The following is a 20563-nucleotide window of genomic DNA, read 5'->3' as shown; positions in this document are numbered from 1 at the left end:
TCATTTAACTTTTTTTTTTTTTTTTTTTTTAAGTTAACGGGGAGGGCGTTTAACGTTTTTGATTAAAGATTATGAGGGCACATGAATTTTAAAAAAATAATGTAGTGCACAGATAAATTACTAATAATAAACACTACAGTATTCCATTAAAAAATAAGAATTTTCCATTTTGATTTGATTTAATCTATTATTTGCTGATACTAAATGAAGTGCATGTGGATGAATAACTGCATTAAACCTGAGTTACTTGGAGCACTTTTCAGTGATGCTTTCACAGGATGGCTCTGCAGCGGAGCATCAGATTAGAGCTCCTCCAGCAGCGTTTGTAAACCGGCCCATCCCCCACCATCACTAATGCGAGCCTGCAGCCATTAGCGCTGCACGCGCCGCTGCTGAACGTGCCACACTGAGGATCTCCCTGTCATGAGCAATACACATCTCCGCTGCCTGTCATTCTCTCACTTTCACTCCAGAGATCAACACTAAGGATTTTTTCTACTGGCCTGGTCTTTTTTTTTTTTACTTGCCCTGCCAATATTTTCACTGGCCTTGCCACAAAAAATAAAATAGTTGCTGTTATCATTGTTTTTGATCTGTTATCTTGTATTCTAAAATATAAGCTTATATTATATATTTATATATTAATATTTTAGATAATTACATTTTACAATTCTCCCTATACAATTTCGATACCACAACAAAAATCACTAGCCAAAAATAAACAAATATAAAGTTTAAACATTATTAAAAACAAGAAACTGTCAGTAAATAAGAACAAACGAACAAATTACAAGTAATAGCACAATTAAATATAGGCCTATAGCACAAAAATGTCCGGTAGATTGGTGCATCTGTACTCCAGTGTATAGACGGTTTCAACGGCAACAACATGAACAAATGCATGTGCGCTTTTGTGGCCCTAACTTAACTTCCGGTTAACACTGCTTTATCAGACATATAGCATGCAAGATGAAATGAAAATGACATAGAAAATTTAATAGACTAATTAAAAATAGTCTACCTTCAGAAGTACAGCGATATAAAAACAAGCAGTATCGCGTTCAATATCGAAGGCGATTCATCTGCGATAATGAACGTGATATTGTGTAGCTTGTCAGTGATCTACAGCTCTGTATGTTAAATGCCGCTCCATTTGAAAGCAGGTGATGGAGATTTAGCGGTAATCAGGGAACCGGCTTTACTGATGAAATGCGCGTGACAATCGCATTCGATATATCGCCCATCCCTAGTGCCTCGTTTTGATTTTTAAACGTGCAGTACGTGCTCATGTTTATTCAACGAATCCTTTTGGAAAATTGGTCAATTTTGCTATTGTTAGCACCACAAATAAATAAATGTATGGGAAACCCATCCCACAGCACAACCACCTGAGCCCAACATCAGTCTACTCATCACCTTAATTTTAACTGTGTTTGTAGATGGCGCCATAGCCAGACTGATAAACAAACAAAGACCGGAAGTTAACTTTGGGCCAGGCACGTGCGCCCGATGAAACGTCTATAAATTCAATATATTATTTATTGTTAAAGCTACAAAGTTATTGCCTGGACGTGCATTTTGACATACTTTTGTATGTATTTGACCGTTCTGGAAGCTCGAGAGTGTCAGAGACACGGCTGTCTGTGCGCACGCTGTTCACACAGAACACAATGTGTGAATACTGAAAGGAGCTGTCTTTCGCGCCAAATGCTTTTTAATCTTTTGAATTAAAAATAAACTTTAAGTCTTCTAAAACACATACAGATGATAAAATATTGTGACGACGCTGCAGTGGCCCGATCGGGCAAGTGACAAATCCGTCTACTGTCCCGAACGTCTCTCACGCTGGCCCCAGGCCATCGGGCAGTCCTTATTGTGGTATATTTTTAACATACTATATTCTCATTGTTAGGTTTCTCAGTAAAAACGAAAATTTCTGTTGTGACACCAAACAGAGCTCTCAACTACAACAACAAATTATCTATACATTTAATAGACATATGGCAGATTTCCATTTTTATATTATACAAATAAATCAGCAAAATAAAAACAAATTCTCTTGTTATTTTGAATTTGATAGACAAACCAAAAGATGTGCTTATCCATATACAATAGGGCTGTCAGAAAAAAAAATTTGAATTATGAATATTTGTCAAATTTGAAATAAAAATCTACATTCAAATTCAAAAACATTGCATTCAAATTTTAGGTGTGCGTTAGGCTGCCTTATCAGTGGCGCACGAAATGCGACGACGATGTAAGTGTCATTGCATTTTAATGCTTTTGTTAGTCTTTTTTTTGTTGTTCATTCAAATTATTGCGTAAAAAAGAAAACATCAATGCGGAGATGATGTTGTTTACAGCGAAACTGAAAGCCGTTCACACAACACATTTATCACATTTTCTATAAGGACATTTATCACTGTTGCACTCAAACAAGAGAGCATGTTTAGAAAGCCATGTAAAATGAATGCAAGTTCAACATTTAAAAAACATGTCTCAAGAGTTTATGGTGTTTTTTCCCCCTATCCCACTGCATCTCATTTTTAAATGAAGAAAAGTACTATTTTTGATTGGTAAAATAAGTCCTTTGTATTAAACTATACATACATGCATGATGTTTTGTTTCTAATTGTTTAAGCAATTTTATTAATTATATATGGTTTATAAACATTATTTTAAACATTATGCACTTTTTTTCAAAGACAGTTGTGTTATTTTATTGCTGAGAAGAAACGTGCATAAGTAATATTTTGCTCGATGCGCCCAGGAGAGAAGCCAAAAGCTTTTTTTCCCCCCAACTGTAATTATGCCTTTTAAATTCAAATATACTTCAAATAATTTAAATGTAAAACAAAAGACTTAAAACAGTAAAATTCAATAGTAATATAAAATCAATGGATCTGGCCCACATAAAAAAAAAAAAAAAAAAATAAAAAACGGTAACATTTACCGCCATTCTACAAATTTTCGCATGTCAAATTTAGACATTTCCATTGGAATAGACATGAATGGGAGTTTTGCGTGAGATTCCCACAAATAGATTTCACAAGCTGTACATGTGAATTTAGCGCGTCGGCAAACAAAAAGCTGCTAGGTTTGAAACTGCCTTCTGTGTGAGCTCTGCTTCATACGTCCCTACACTATAGACAACAGACAATGTTATCGATAGACACCTTTTTCTCAATGAACAGACACCTTTTTCTCAATGAACAGACACCTTTTTCTCAATGAACAGACACCTTTTTCTCAATGAAAGTTCACCGAAAATATTTACATTAATGTACCTGCACCTGAAATTGACAAAACAATTGATACATTAGTGTTGGGCGATATGCTCAATTTCCATATCTTCCTGTCGTCTGCCTGTGAGATTGTGGATTATATTATTTAATGTTTAAAGCATTCAATTTGCACGGACCAAAAGTCACTCAGAACACACGATCATGCAGGTCACATATACACCCCTCAAAAGATCTCACTACTGGATTCGACCAAGTTTGCAAGGTTTGTGAAATTTAATAAAAAAGTTTTGTGTACATTTTAATTCCTTTGCTTAACTGTTCTATCTGATTATTAGACAGACTTCTATCCATATTAAACAGAACTGCTAACGACGACGGCCAACCAGAGGGAGAATGTGAGCACTGTGTGATCAGGCGCTGCCTCGAACGCATCAGCCAAACAGAAAAAAAAAAACGGACAGTGCAGTTATTTTATTTGATGAATGATATATGTAGGTATATTTATTTTGCTTTTATGTTGTTTAGGTAATACACTACTTCTTTTAAAACATTAGAAAATATTACAGATCCCAATTTGAACACTATGTGTGAACGTTATAATAAATGTATTAATAGAGCTGCTGTAATTATTATCATCATTATTATTGTCTTACTTTTTATTTTATAGAACAACAGTAAAATTAAAATACTAACATTTATGAATGGAGTTCTTGCTTTTTCTCAACTCTTATTTTGGCAGAAATGCACAGGAAGTCCTCAATGCTTTTTGCCCTCTGATTCAACAGCGTCTAAATCCGTGTAATTTTAATATTTGGCCACATACAAACTCCGAGTGAGGGTTTGAGCTTTTATTTTGAAATAGCGATGTACAACAAATCACATAATATAAAAATGTTGATGCATTCTCCTGTGTTTGCATAGTTTTATAAATTATTTACTTTATAAATTTAGTGAGATAACGCACACTGTTTTGCCAGATGAACGTTAAAGCAGCCCAAACTCACAGCATATGCAGAGGAAGAGTTTGTGTCCCGAGCTGCTGAGATGGAGATGCACTCCATGCTTGTAAACGATACAGTGCGCGTCAGACTTTATACACGTTCCCAATTGAAACCTAAGAATGATAACACAAATAGTAGCATTATAAAAGGTTTTTGGGTTTATAAACTTTTTAATGATATCACTATAAAAGTTTTTACCTCCAGGAGTAATATCGCGATATCTCGTGCGCTGCTTAAAGCCGGGAGAAACGGCTCTGTATTTATATCAGACGCACTGCATGGTTAATTTTGTGAGAAAAGATTATTTTTTAAATCGAAAACAAAAATTAATACTAATTTCATTTAAACAGCCTTTTAAACACTCAAGTACTTTTGAAGTACCGTTTCATAAACATGGCAGTTTTCAAGGGTTTTCCAGTACTTAAATTTGAAAAAGTCAAATTCAAGTACTTCAGGTACTTTAAGCACCTTGTACGAACCCTGCTTATCACGGTGTGGTGAATTCAAACGCTTCTCACTGGATCTCGCAGCACTGTTGCATCTGTGCTGTTTTGTTTCACTTTCGTTTCGTTTGCCATTTGATGTTTCTCAAATGCAACAGAAATGGCAGCGCTTATGAGTTGGGCAACATGGCGGTAGTTCACTGACAAGCTAGGCAATATCACATTCATAATCACTGATGAATTGCATTCGATTATGAATGTGATATTGCCGAGCTTGTCAGTGAACTACCGCTCTGTGTATTAAATGCTTCTCCATCTGAAAGCAGGTGCTGGTGATTTACTACCAATCACAGAACAGACTTTTTTTGACGATATGCGCGTGAAGATCGCATGCGATTAATTGCACAGCCCTAATTATATTCCATTACTCCTTTAATACATTTAATTCATGTATACATTAAAAATAGTCAAAAAAATCGATTAATTCGATATAAACACCCACATTTCTGCCACAATACCACAGTGCAGTTAGTGTTACTACAGTAGATCCATAAATGATGGCGATTTGTAGATTGTAAAACCTACAGTTTTTCTTCTGTTTGTCAGGACTGTCATCCTGCTTTAAACCAATTTAAATCAGTGAACCTTTTGTGTTGTTTGATGAATTCAAGCACTTCACACTGGATCTCACAGTGCTGTTTATTGCTCGCGTGACCAAGACTCATCTGCTCTAGTAAGCTTGCGCTGCCATTTAAACTTTGGTCTGAGTGGATAAGCGGTCGTGTGGCACCGTTGGCGTGGTTTTGTTACGCTTTTGGCGCAAAACATTATTGAACATTTATCGAACTCTTCATATCGTTTTATCATTTAAAAATTATATTGCGATAATTATCATTATTGATTTATCACTCAGGTGAATTATTTCATGGCAAATTTAATGCAGCAAGTTTCGACCCACCACAAAATAAACTGAAAAGCAAAATCCCACAAACTATTCGCACACATAAATCACACCACCTGGCTCTAAAATGCATTAGTTATATTTTCATTTGCTTAAAAATGTGGTTAAGATGTCATTAAACTCTTAAAGATTAATTTGATTAGACAGTCTTTATGATGATGAACTGGATTTATTCCATGAACAGAACCCAGAAAAAACTAAATGAAAACACAGAACTTGTGAAAAATCTAAAGCAGATTTCCTCTGAACAGGACACATGAGAGCTAAGCACGAACAGACAGTACAGACACGAGCGCTGGCACGCCGCTGTGGACTGATCTCACACACTTCACCTGCTCTTGTGACTCTCAATCTTTGTGCAATGCAAACACACACACCACACTTCCGACAGCACATCTATTTACCTCTAAACAAACACAGCAGATATGGAAACCTGTGATCGCTCTGGCAGCATGTGTAATGTTATTCACCATATTTCAGTTGCAAACTCCATCGATTGACTGATTTCTCGATATGAACCCAACATCTCAACACAAGAGCATTCACTAGTGCCAAAAGCACAGTGCGAGCAGAACACTGGTTTCCGATTGGTTTCCTGTAAAACCACAACAGTCAGACACATGCGATAGCCACAACTACCTTTCTGTGCAATCTTTCCTTCAAATGTCTGAAAAGTTCAAGCAGGCATAGATTCATGTTAAACACTGTCTTGGTTCAATTCATCAGTTGTTGATTGGATTAAGGAGGATGTGAATGTGAGCTTGAGGTTGGTTGTAAAAATGGGACTTATTGGCTGGAGCAATTACAAGAGAAGTCTGTTTCACCAGTAGATATAGTTATAAAATTATGAGGGGAAAAAATATATATAACCTTGGATGAATTGTTCACAATAAGATCAATATTTTGTGAAGAATGATTAAACGAACTTACTTTTTTGTCTTTATTTTTATGTATATGAAGAATCCATTCATGCAAATGTAAGCAAACGGACAAAGAATTAAATGCTTAAACTACTATGCATTATGTGCTCCAGCCAGCAACCATTTAGGTGTATTTATTGGTTTGGAATTGTGCAAATGTAAAAACGGGGAGAACTTACAGTGCTTTCATTATCTTAATGCACATTTCATGGACATGAGACGGTCTACGTGTGAAATCAACATAAGCAGCAGAGCAGAAGAATGAAATGGTTCACCCAAACATGAAAATTTATGCACAGACATTTGTTTAGAACTGTTTTCGCTTGCTTGATCTGTGCAGATTTCTCTCCTGATTCAGATGAAACCACTTTTCACTGGAGAAAGCAATATTACTGACAGAGGTCTCATATTTTAGTTAAAATGTCTTAAATTACTAATGGTTTCATTAACTGATGGACTGGAGTGGTGTGGATTATTGTGATGTTTTTATCAGCTTTTTGGACTCTTAATCCTTTAAACAACCCACACTAAACAAACCCAAAACTAACACAACTACTGTAACTGAGCACCACTGCAATATTAACCAAACCAAACAAGCCCAACAAATGCCAACAGGAATCATCTGTATTAGTACAATGTGTCAGACAGAATTTCCAAACGACCAATCAAAATCTTTTTTTTTCTTCTATGAACTACCTTTATTTGTAGAAAGAAGTTTCTATTATCCATCTCTTATTTCCCCCATTCAATGATATTTATAAGGGTTGAAAATATCCATCATAAACCACAGCATGTCACAGAAGCTGTCCACACACCTCAAGCTGAACATAACCCACAATTTCCTGTCACTTTAAAGGCTTGCATTTCGATACATGTTATGGAAAATGGCAAAACAACAAGCGAACCGTCATGCAACAAGTAGTAAAGCTTCCTAAATCCAAGTAACATAAACAGCACAAGTTTCTTACTTCACCAATTGTAGTGGAAATAATAGGTTGAAACTGAAACTACACGTACACAAAACTGGTCGAAACTGAAACAATGTGTTTATCTGTATTCGTTAACTTACCGAATTATTACACCCAACCACACTGAAAATTTATATAATACAGGACATAAAAAACAGCAATGGCGACTTACCTTGTTCATGTTTCCCGCTTGCTGGGGATTGATGGCATTGTGTGCCCCCATCTGTGGTGCACCCTGGGTAAGTGTCTCTGCCAATACGCTGCCCCCTTGCCCGGCACCTGGTGCTGCCTGCATGGCCTGACCCTGGTACTGCATCCCCGGAGCTGCCCTGCCTCTTCCGGCCGGCCCCATCACACCATTCATCATTTGCCCCTGCGGAGCCATGTTCTGCCCCATGAGTCCATGAGCCTGGTTGTTATTGTTCAGCATGGCCGGGTTAAAACCTGCACTGAGGCCCATACCCGGACTGTTGTTGCCCTGGCCGGTAGGGTTGCCAACCGGCTTCGGAGGTTGGGTCTGGTGACCAGGTGAGCCCTGGCCCATAGGACTCTTCCCCAAGGCACCCAGTTGGCCACCCATTCCAGACTGAGGGCTGAGGTTTCCAGCCAGACCAGAGCCACTCCCTGCCTGCAGGAGCTGGGAAAGCTGCCTGTGCTTGGCAGCAGCGTCCGGGACGGTGCCCCCCATCCGGCTTCCTACCCCTCCGTCACCATTAGAGGGCATGGACATCAGCCCCAGGTCTCCGTTGGGTATCAACTCATCTGGAAGATCGTTTTCCAAGTCAAACAAGGACACAAAGTCTAGAAAAAGAGAAAAAAAGTGATTTATCAGTTTGGTCCAAAAATAAAAATATTCAGCCAATATTTGGCCACTTAGCCCATAGATGAATAATTAATGAGCACTCAACAGTACTTTTTTTTTTTTTGTGCTGTGAAATGGTTTGTGAATAGAGTACATTTTGACGATATGATTACAGATGGTGGTAAATTTGAAATGTAACGCAATTTATCCAAACAATGGCTTCGGCCCATATCAGTTAACTTTTCCCTGACCATCTAGACTCTTGTTAACAATGAAATCAAAGTTTGGATTAATAAAGGTCACCCTTTGCACACACAGACTCAACTTTGTGTTTTGGTTTGAGAACTGCGTGAGGAAGTCGATGCTGTTGTAATGTCTCCTTATTCTCAGCGGGAAGCACTCAAATTCATGGCTAAAAATAAGAATCACTCCAGCCGCTCATCTGTTAGCCTTGTACCCCCCTAGTCTTCAACAACTGCCTGTCAATCTGGTCCACGTCCTCACCACTGAGACCAACACAGTCAGTCATACAGTACACACAGAGAACAGCGTGTGTTTAAGTTTTAGGGATAAAAAAGAAAACTAGACTAACTTTCCAATCAAACACCAGATCAAAAATAACATACTGTGAATTGGCCTGAACTGAAATAATGCACATATTGATAAAGTGTATAATTTGATTGCACTGTAAACTGCGCTAATCATCCGTCGAATGCATAAATATAAATGAAATTGCAAGCTCAAGATTAAAAACATGATACTTTATAAAGTCAAGTTTGCAAGTTCATGCATTTAGAAAACAGCTGGCCGAAGAACTGGTTATGAAGTTGAGGGGTTGCCCCTATAAACAAAGGCTATAAAAAAAACATTAATTCATAAAAATAGAAAGAATGGGTCTTTATCCATTTTTTTAAATAAAACATTTTACAGTAAAAACATGGCACTCAGACTGATGTGTACAAAGAACTACGTTTAAAAACATGGCCTAGATCACGATTACTGACAACGCAATCAAAGCATCTACATTTTATTTCACAAAATGCATTCTAGTCACACTAGTCATAAACAAAAGTTTACTGGTACTGAATGAGACAACAGGCACATGTGAATGTGGTTTGAAGGTGCTCCTTAAAAACCTGCTTCTAAAACTTTAATAATGCTACTTTTCTATAATGCAAATGCAGAAACTATTGGCAACTTTATCGCCATGTAGACTTTCAGTGAATAAAACCATTAAGAGAGAATTCGTTCAAAAATTCAAATTCTGTCATCAAATACTCATCTGATGTTTTTCCATACCCATAAGACTTTCACTCACATTCGAAGCACAAATAAAGATATTTATATGAATCCTCAGATTTCAGTCCATCAGATGAAAGTCCATGCAACCAAAACTTTGATGCTTTGCATTGATGAATGAAAGTTTCATGGGTTCGTAACAACGGGAAGTATTTGATGACTTTTTTATTTTTGAATAAAACTAACCCTTTAAATATTGAATAGTGCAGGATTCACATGGACCACTTTTATGATGCTTTCAATAGAAAGCCAGTTGCCAGGATAATCTTCAAGGAGATTTCATAAAATTCAAGGAAAAGTCATGTTCAGAACAACACGTGGGCAAGTAAGTTACCGTTTTCATTTTCGGGGTGAACAAACAAAATTTAATATCAGTCATCATATTAACTGTAATAAATATTATGTCAGCCCAAATGTCAGGTCCTCATCTTTGCGTTTCCACAAAAACACTTTGTGGTTGAATCCGGGCAGACAGCAGTAGACCTCATCTGAATTGCGAGGTACTCCCCAAAGCATCCTTCCCCAAATCAGTCATGCTTCAGCCGAAACGTTAAACCATGCAGCAAGCCGTCTGCCTGAAGCTGGTGGAGGGCAGCGTTTACATGCTTGGCTGTGTTTGTATGTACACTAATGCAAACATGGCTGGAATAAAAGCGCACCCACGGCTGCCACACGCTCACAATAAAAAGAGGAGGAACGCCCAGCTAGCAAACAGGAACTGGAACAGTCTCCAACAACAGTAAACGGCAGAAAAAAAAATTGTGGAAAACAAAAAAAGACCACAAAAACCCACAAATTAGCATGCATACTAGAGGACACGTGCATGTGTTGCCGTTGTCACACCGGCGGTCCACATTACAGCCAATGCAGCTCACAACTACACTACAGCTGCAGAGTAGTGTGCACTTAACAGAAGAGAGGTTAACACATGGACCGATTATTAACAAGCCTTCAGTGGCTCATCTACACTGAAAAATTAGATTTTCTGATTTTTTTTTATGCAAATAAAACAGATTACTGAAGTATGCTTTACAATCCCTCCAGGATTTCGCGATCGCTGAATTTATCGCAAAATCAAGCAAACTCCGCAATTTTCGCAAAAAATCACAAATTTACATAATTGCCACAAATTTTAAGCAGAATTTTGGCTTAGAAGCGTCCCGTGACGTCATCGCAAAGCGCATTCAGTCAAAGAAAGGCCTCGCGTTCTCATCATGAACGATTTACTAGAGCTACATTGGATAAACAAAGCGGAACGAATCTGCGCTACTAGTTCGGGCTGCGCAGACCGTTTATCTGCTGGAGCCGCAGCCGCGGGCTGATCTCGATCACGCGACACTGTTATACACAGCGCTGGGAGATCCAGTGTGAAGAAAACAGTCGAATTCCCCACAGAATCAATAACATCTCTGTGAAATCTTGTGAGAAGCATTCAAATTCAGCGAAGAATTCTGTTAAAACTGATATCAGAACAAACGCCACTGATGTGGAAACCAGGAAAAACATTGTTCAATAAACACAAAATCACCACCATTCACCATGGATTTAACAGTAAAACTACAGGAACAACTTGTGGCAGAAATGGTCTAATGTTTTCAAGTGATTTTAAATGCTTCACACAACTTTTTCCCAGCACTTCAATGCTTTAAGTATTACCGAATTTGAAAGTTATTTTTAATGCGACGATATTTGTTCATCCTTAATAGGTTTCCCCCATGTATAAAACTAAAAGTTTCATAACGTAGGAAAGCAAACACTTATTTAAAAATAAAAAAAGATATTAAATGACCACTAGTAGATGTCTGCAGAGAAGTACTTATAGGCCATTTCCACTCCCTAATATAGCCTATATATTTTTGTATTCGTTAAATTATATTTAAATTTAATTTAATGATAAAAAACTGCCTTGTGTGCCATTTAAAATGTTGTTTACAAATCACTTTAAGTACAAACTGACAGGATTTATTGCAACTTTTACAGCATTAGCTGATAGATATCTTTTCATGTACTGCACCTGATCGCCAAATGAATCCGTATCGGAGCGAGATCAAAACTAATTGTGAAATTTGTCTCAATACCCAGCCCTATTAGCAATCGTCCACGACACCACTCTAGCATCACGGTCGTGGCTTTTGCACAGCACACACCACTAAATGTCACATTTAGAAAATGGCTAGTTTTGTGTCAAATAGACTTCAGAGTGCACTTAAAGTTGCATGTTAATCCAAAAACATGGGAGGAATTAGGGAGACAGGAAATAACGAATCTCTCCACGCTGAGCTGTGGAATTTCCTGATGCGAGTCTTAAGTTATGCTCCTAAACAAAAATGCTACTTTCTGCATCACAAAACATGCTGCTTCACAAGAAACCCATTAGGAGGTCCCTGAAATCCTAACCACGAGGCATCCTACATTCAGCTTACTAAAACAAGACTACTGAAATTACTAAATGTGTCTTCATTTTTCTAGCGCCTAGCATTTTAAACAATTTCACATTTTTTGGAGAATGAGTAATGCTTGTCTGTGCAAAACTCCCTGCTATGAAGCTATCAAGTGGGTGGCTGCGCCTATAAACAATGACTAGAGAAACCATCCATTCATAATTACAAACGTCGAAGCATGCCATCTAAAATTTGTCAAATACAAAGAACTGGTAAATCAAGGAAAAATCACACAAAACCTTGAAACAGTAACATGGTTAAAGGACACTTCACATCTGCAAGATTACTTAATTTAGTAATTGAAATATGAAATAAATATTAACATTAAAAAAATTATGTTCGTAAATATTAACTTACTAAAAATCTAACCCTAAATTAAAATGGTTAAGAAAATAGATGCAAACTGAAATCATATTTCTAGGCGGCTTGGAATATTCCTATTGAACAACGGGGGGGCCTTTGAGTCCGAAAGGTTGCGAATCGCTGCACTAAAGTCTCCGCATAAGTAATATTCAGCTGAGTGAAACCTCAACAGATGGTGCATGAAGACTCGCATACGAAATGGGGATGAAAAAAAACTTCTGCTTTCCCCGAGACTGATGTCAATTGTCATCGCACTGATTATTAGCAGCCCTCACAGGAATCCGCATCCGGAAGATGCTTGGTAGCTGCATCTATATGAATAAGTTGCAACAAGACCTCACTCAGAAGAACACATGAAGACAAAAATCAGAGTCAGTGTCACTGCATACCACAGGAATACGATCACATTCAGCAGCTGAATGGATTCAAAAGTCACTATCAGTTCGGGTAAAAATAAATAAATAAATAAAAACTTTCTGCACCATCTTATAATTTTTGTCTTATGACATTTTTGTGATAGTAAAATATTTCAATATTACATTCAATGCAAACATTTGTTGCACATATTAAAGTGCACAGATTTGTTGTATATACACAGACTAAACCTCACATACTGGAAATAAGGGTTTTTGATGGAACTGCCTTCATGCAACAGAGTTACGCTGACAAGAACAATCAGTTTCTGATGGACTGGAAGATCATCACACAGAGGTTTTGGGGTGAAAGTCATACCTGAAGCCAGGTTTGAGAGGATTCTTATGGGACAGGTAAGTGTCTCCCCTGAACCTGGTTTGTCCTGACAGGACAGGTGAGAGATAGGGAGCGACCAGAAGTCATTTTGACTGATATATTTTACCGATATTCACACTTTACGACTGCCGATTGGTTATCGGTTCTTTAATAGCGGGTCTGCCGATTTAATGCGACCATTTGACAGTTTTTTTTTTTTTTTTTTAAATCAACCAACAAGAGAATATACTGCAATTTAATTTTGGGATTTATAATTTAATTTTGAGAATATACTGTAATTATAAATGACACTTACTCCTTCTTAATTTCTAATAAACAACCAGAGCATTTTATTAATAGTTGTATTGTTGTCCAACATTCATCTAGTTATTATCATCAAAATTATTTTTGATATATAAAAATTATTTTGAGTTTTAGAAATAAAACAGTTCAAGTAATGTATCTAGAACGTATTTTACAGATATTAGCACATTTTCAACTTAACCAGTTATTTAATACCAGAACTATTAATACGTGCACCATCTGACGTTTAAACAAAAATCACCCAAACAATTCTCAATTGTAAAATATGTAAAAAATAAAAATTTTCAGAAATAATTTATGGTAGCTTAACCATTAGCTAACTAGATAGATAGATAGATAGATAGATAGATAATCTAAGTTACCTATTTTTCAAAAATATAGAAATAATTATTTCTGGAAATTTTTTTTTTTACATATTTTACAATTATAGATAGATAAATTAAGTGACTTATTTTTCAAAAATATAAAATAATTATTCCTGAAAGATGACTCTACATAAGCAACAATAGTCGTACTAATATATTTATAATGCATATGTTTTTATCGTTGTTTAATGCCCATCTGGTTATTATTGTGTAAACATTTTGGTTCTGCGTATCAGTTCTCAGAAATGAAACAAAAACCACAGATATCGCTCATAACAGCGAAGCACGACTGGTCAGTCGCTAGCAAGACCCGGACCTGGTCTGAGGGGGTCTGAGTTGCACCACCGAGCATCTCTCCTGCACTGATCGGTTTCTGGTGAGACAGGTGAGGGATTTCTGACGTCGAGACTTACCTGGTTTGTCACAGGACAGGTGAGCTCGCTACCTGAGCGATCTCTCGTCGAGCACGTGAGAGTTTCACCTGGTCTAAAGGGTTCGTGACCGGACACCTAAGCGAGCGGCTTGTGAAACAGCAGACCTGGTCTGCGCTATGTCAGGTGTGACAGGTGTGATCGGCAGCTCTTACCTGGAGCGTCGGAGGAGGACAGCGCAGGTGAGTTGAGTTTGGGCCGCTTTGCGCTGGAGGGACCCATATCCAGCAGATTATCAGCCATCGTGCTCTCTCGCCTCACAAAAAAACACGTGTAAGCACTTAATACGTCTTCCAAGATCCCGGGAGGGGGGACAAAGCGAAATAAATCAAATCGACCCTCGGGTTTTTCTATTATTATTATTATTATTCAGCGATCAGGGGCCAATAATTAACAGATGGGACTCAAACGCGGCTCGACAGCGCCCCGCTCCGCCACCGCCGTTCACCCCATGATAATCCAACACCCAAAACCCGCATAATTAACCTTAACGATCGCCCCAAACCCCGCGGAAATAAATTATATCATCGTTAAAACCGAAAAACAGACGACGGAGGGAGAAAAATCACCAATCCCGGTTCCTTAAGTGGCTCTGTTCAAAAATGCTATTTTCTGCGAATAAAAATAAAGACCTTCAAGCTCCATGTCCAGCCCGAAGCGAATAATCAGGAAAGCCGGGAAATATAACTGAAAAATGAGAAATAATTCTATTTTTGATATAGGCGAGTGGCACAGGAGCGCCGCTCGCGCTGAACGGGGAAATCAGATATACGGGGGTTTTCCAGCCGACCACAAAAACGGCTCCATTCCGCTAATATTCGCCACAAAGATCCGCGATTCGGCCCGAAGCTTGTCGTTTCCGTCGCGGGGAAGCTATTTGGGCCGGTTCCGATGGAGCCGGGTGCGTTAAAAATAATATAATGCTCTCCCGAAATCCTGACGCTCATCCGCGACAAGATGGCGGCTGTTGATTCCTTCGATACAAAAAGTTTTTTTTTCTTTTCCAGCCAGACTGTGGAGGGGGAGGGGCTGCGCGGCCACGCCCCTTACGCAACGCGGACGTCACGCGGTCGTAACCAAAACAGCCGCTAGGGGGCGTGGTTTACATAGGAATGGCGTAGATGTAGCATTCAATCGGGTCAGTTTTGAGCGTCTCCTTACAGAAGTGCTAACAAATACCACAGTTTGCACATCTCTTTATTAAAATTAAATGAAAACATTGTTTGAAAGAGATGCGTGCTAGGATTTTTCAGTGTAGTAGGCTATTGCAGTAAAACTTGCTACCATGTGCATAACCATGTAACTTTTGTAAATACAGTTGTGTGTATACAAAAGGTGTGCTTAATAAGAATAAAGTGAATAGTTCATCCCAAAATTAAAGTTGTGCGGTAGTGTGTGTGCAGGATATTGCTACTGTGAACATGCATTGAAATTTTCCGATTCATTACAAATCAACAGACAGAAGGCAGACTTCAACACTGTATTATTGGCTTTCCCTTTTGATCCATTAGCTTTGATGTAACAGTATGGCACATGCATTGATATAAATAATGCAAAAATGAATTACATGTCAACACACAGAGCAATGCATATATACAAACATAGCAGAGAAGAAGAAAAAACTTTTTACAAACGAATACATAATGAGTTTATAAATGAAGAAACCGAGAGAAACTCAAAATCATACATTCTTGAATAAATACGCTCTTTGGCAAGAAGTCCCAGTGTGTGTGATACTTCTATTAAAACACACATTTTTGTTTCAAATTTTACTTACATTTCCTATGTCAAATTGCTTGGAATCATTGATTGGGCCAACTTAAGTGATAGTTAATAAAATAAAATAAAATGTGGCTCTTCTGTTATCATGCATTAGTTCAGCCCTTTCATTCGCCCTAAATACACAATAAAGTCTCAAACAGAAGTAATGGAATGAAAAGTTCATAAGGAGCACATTTCCTTAAAAATAACAAATGTGCTTCGTCAAGCTAAGTTCAAGCAGCAGTTCAGAGGCTGTAGCGTAATGATTATTTAGTTGGATCAAGTTTTATATTGCTGTACTGCTCAGAAACAGAGGAGCCCATAAGGGTTGTGTGCTCATTCCCCATCCAGACAGCAAGGGCACTTTTATTAATTAGCAAAAGTTGTGCCCTATAAAATATATTAGAAATACATGGATTGCTATGCTTGGTGTCACCAAAAACACATCAACTGAACAGCATCAAAATCAGCACAGAATAAAAATTGGAGTAAAATGACAATATTCATCCTGTACATTTTTAAATGAAGAGCAGTTCACATTTGAAAGGAATATACAGTGAAAATGGACACGTCAAGCTAATCGTTAAGAAAAGGCACAGCGCTGAAGATCACGTTGAATCTGAAGACATTTATCATACACAACCATTTAGTTTATGAAGATGAACCGATAAACAGGAAGATGTCATTTGACCGATCAATGCATTCTAAATGAGTAAAAGGCACTAATATATACAATGAGAAATACTGACAAATCAATCACCTTTTTTTTATATTAATTTTTATTTGTATGTTTTGTTTGTTGGCTTGTTAATAATTCACAGCGATGTCAAGAAAAGCTATACATTTCACATTTTCTCATATTCCCATTAATATCACCACTGAATGTGAAGCATGGCAAATCAACAGCAAATCTTTGAGCACACAACCCTTTTAAACTAATACAGGTCACCCATCATAAAGCCAAAATGTAAGGGAAAAGGCAAATACACTAAACTGCTATCAAAATGTAAAACATCAATTTTTAAATCATTAGACAGCCATAAAATGTATGTAGTATCAATGCAGATTAAGTTACTCACAAAGCTCAATGTTAAAAAGATTACAATCTACTTCCTTTTGCTAATATCCCATACAATAATTTACCCTTTACTATTGCACATCAAAAGACAAGCAGGCGGAGTCAAGGCTATGGTCTAATCTATTCTAATATTCACACGAGTCTGTACATTTGACTGGCCGGGTACATATATGATACCTAGATTATTGCCAGTTCTTCAACTGTTATGCCACTATGGTGACTTAATTATCTCTTTAGATTTGAGTACAGTTAAAGTTTTATTTTTTCACATTTGAACTAATTGAATTAACTTTTACCACTCAAGATGCCAGTGCACAATAATTAAAATCAATATGACGTCATTTTAAGTGAAACATTATATATTGCATAAGAAAAAAAGCAGGATAGATTTAATTTGATCCATCAGGAATTGATTAGACCAGGGATCCTCAAGTTCAGAGGCCAAGCGGGCCGCATTTAAACCACACAAAATGCAAACGGCCACAAATTACAATTTGCATCGTAAGACTTTAAGACTATATTTGCAGTTTTACTGATTTAGAAATGCAGTTTATCACATATCTAAGACTTGCTTGATTAAATACATTAGTCTTCTGCATGAGGCAGGTCACAAAATTAAAGCAGACAGGCCCCCGTTGAGTACCCCGGGATTAGACGGTGGAAGTAGACGATACCAGCTTTTGTTTCCCAATTTTTTAGGATTTTTGACCAGAATTTGTCCAATTTTAAAGCGTTGTTTTCAAATCTATCAGTAGGCCCACTTGCTATTATTGCCATAATCAGTTTAATATTGAATTGCCTGCACAGCCAAGGTGACATCTGCCGAAAAGCCATTTCAGAGGCGGTGCAAGTTTAATTTTTGATGAAAGATTACAGACATTTTTGCTATTACAACAACGTGCACTTATGAATCATAAGACTAGGAATGTTTTTAGGAGAGTAAATGGGTTCAGTGTTGATTTTATGATGACTTGTAAACAAACTGCCTATATCTTAAAACTGACTGCCCATGTTTATATTTTATGTAATATTCTGTGTAAAGTCTGAAAGTCACAGTAGCTAATGCATGAATGCATTTTTGTCCTTTAAGACTATGATCTCATTAGCGTTAAGGCAAACTTGCACATCGTCTTAGAATTTTCATCTGAAATTCAGATGTTGGTCAGCCAACCAAGCATTTAGCTGCAGAATGAAGAGCAATAGGAAAAATCACGAAAAAGGCCATAATCAGACACTTAGGAATACATGCATCAAGATAAAGCGCTGTAGAAATGTTTCATATCGTTGACTGTAGGTGAATTTAGCCCATAACTTGCTCTACATTTCACTAATACTTCTTCACAGACACTTTTGGCCATGCACCATTCAACGCGATGGTTTTATCTTGGGTATTTTTAAAACAGCAATCATCGCAATACAGAGTTTTGCTTTGTAAAATTGTTTTGAATACTGACTGATGAACGTCCAACTGAGAGTACCTACAAATATTCCAAAATATATCAAATACTTTCACAAAAATTAAAGCGCTTTCTAACATCAAATTTACATGCTAAACCTTTTAGATCTTCAGCGAAAGATTTGATTGAGAAACCTTTTTGAAAAATGCCTCCTATATATTGTTATCATCCTAAAGGCACTTCATTAAAAGAAAACCAGTCACGAAAGGCAGACAATAGTAGAAGCTAAAGGAAAATAATATTCATATTAGCGGAAATAACTGCGGTCTATTTAAGGATGGGACTTCAGGTCTGTACCATCCAAATGCATCTCCTCTGCATTTCGTATCCCATGTAGAAATGGTTCATGTGGCTCCTCCGAGTTTTTACGGTCCTGCACCACCATCCAGATGTGAAAGTATCTCCTGGTTCGGCTAGCGCTATAAACACTTCAAGGTTGTGTGCTTAAACTTTCCACATACACGGACACAAATCTACGCTAGCATACATCCCTAAACTCGCCTATCCCGACAAACTCACGGAGAGCCTGTGTTTAAAGGGTTAAAACCAACAGCGACAACAATGTTGGCTTGTTTCAAGTCAAAGTTTTGTCATTTCACCCATGTACGCAATTTCTCCCTCCATTTTTGCAACAACCTCTGCGATTTCCGCCCGGACAGGAGGAGAGGTCAAAGTCGGGTCTGGTGGTTTACCGAAAACCACTGGACTTGCGCTCAAGCTGGTTTCCGGTATGCAAAGCAGGCCAACAGCAGACGCAGATCGTTGAGTCTTCGATGTACCATTGCTTCCAGTCTTCTCGGGAAAGTCTCTGCCAGCAAATCCCTGTCCGGTGAGTCCTGAGCTCACAGAAAATGACGCGCCTACTCTGCTAGCACTGCCTGCTGGGACCATATTGGCGATTTCATCGGTGGGTGAGCGTCCGATGCTGCCATCCACCTGCGCTCGGATTTCTGGAGAGACCGAGAGCTGGTATTGAGGTACAGGTCCGCTGTCTGAGCTCTTCGGGTAAAGGTAGGTCTTCATTTGACCCTTGCCCTTCACATTGACGGTACCGCGGTAGTCAAACTCGTAGTCCATTCCACTGAGCACGCAGTAGCTCTCCTCGCTAACCTGAACACGACACTCCACGCCAGTCGTGTCCATCCGGCTTGCGATGTTCACCGTGTCGCCCCAGATGTCGTAGAGTAGCTTTGTGGTACCGATGACTCCGGCAGTAAGAGGTCCGTGGTTGAACCCGATTCGCAACTTGAACTTAAAGCCAAGCATGTTTTTATTAAAGTCGTCCACCACGCGCATCATTTCCAAAGAAAATTCGAAGAGCGCTCGCAGGTGGGCGTGTGGATGGGCTTGATCGCTACACTGTTGCGTATTGAGCCCCGACGCCGCCATGTAGGTGGCGCCAATCGTCTTGATCTTCTCGATATTGGAAAAGTCGGATTTGCGCAAGAGTTCATCGAAATCCCCGATAAGTTCGTTCAAGACTCGGTAGCACTCCTTCCCGCCTTCGTAGCTCTCCTCGTAGAACTCGCTGAAGTTGACGATGCTGGCGAAGATGACGCCCACGTTGTCGTGGTTCTTGGAGTAGCTCTGGGTCACCTTCAGCTGCTCGGCCACGTGGATGGGGATGATGTTGCGCAGGAGCCAGTCGGCCTGGTCCCGCATGTTTTGGATCTTGATGCGGTGCTGGTCTGCTTCCACGTTGCCGTGGTAGTGCAGACGGTAACTCACCTCGAACTCGCGGTTTAGGAACCAAACGAGGAGGAGCAACAGGAAGAAGGCTACCAAAGCTTCCGGGCCGAGCAGGTCCTGCGGTCGGGTTGGATCTTCTGCAGGCGTTTGGACGTCATTAAAGCTGCTGTTGAAGTCACTGGATCTGGTGGATACAGAGAAAGACAACTGCTGAAACAAAAATAAAAACTCTTGGTTGAGAATTTTTTAATGGTATACTAGCATAAAAACAATCCACTAAAAAACT

The 20563-nt window shown here is 38.5% G+C and overlaps 2 protein-coding genes across 2 annotated transcripts in view; both read right to left on the bottom strand.

Moving 5' to 3' along the window:
* LOC109061377 (CREB-binding protein-like) overlaps nt 1-15296 on the bottom strand; it is a 37147-nt gene extending 21851 nt beyond the window's left edge. Inside the window, 2 exon segments of the mRNA XM_042719592.1 lie at nt 7711-8339; nt 14448-15296. Coding sequence (XP_042575526.1) covers nt 7711-8339; nt 14448-14535 — 717 coding nt within the window. The 5' untranslated portion in view covers nt 14536-15296.
* A 1559-nt stretch (nt 15297-16855) lies between these two features.
* LOC109046899 (adenylate cyclase type 9) overlaps nt 16856-20563 on the bottom strand; it is a 50036-nt gene continuing 46328 nt past the window's right edge. The window contains exon 10 of the mRNA XM_042719590.1: nt 16856-20461. Within this exon, the coding sequence (XP_042575524.1) occupies nt 19168-20461 (1294 nt within the window). The 3' untranslated portion in view covers nt 16856-19167. The remainder of the gene's footprint in view (nt 20462-20563) is intronic.

The sequence above is a fragment of the Cyprinus carpio genome, chromosome B3 (genome assembly GCF_018340385.1).
Source record: "Cyprinus carpio isolate SPL01 chromosome B3, ASM1834038v1, whole genome shotgun sequence".
Lineage (NCBI taxonomy): Eukaryota > Metazoa > Chordata > Actinopteri > Cypriniformes > Cyprinidae > Cyprinus > Cyprinus carpio.
The sequence above is the reverse complement of the archived record's forward strand: the minus strand, read 5'-3'. Positions and strand labels throughout refer to the sequence as shown.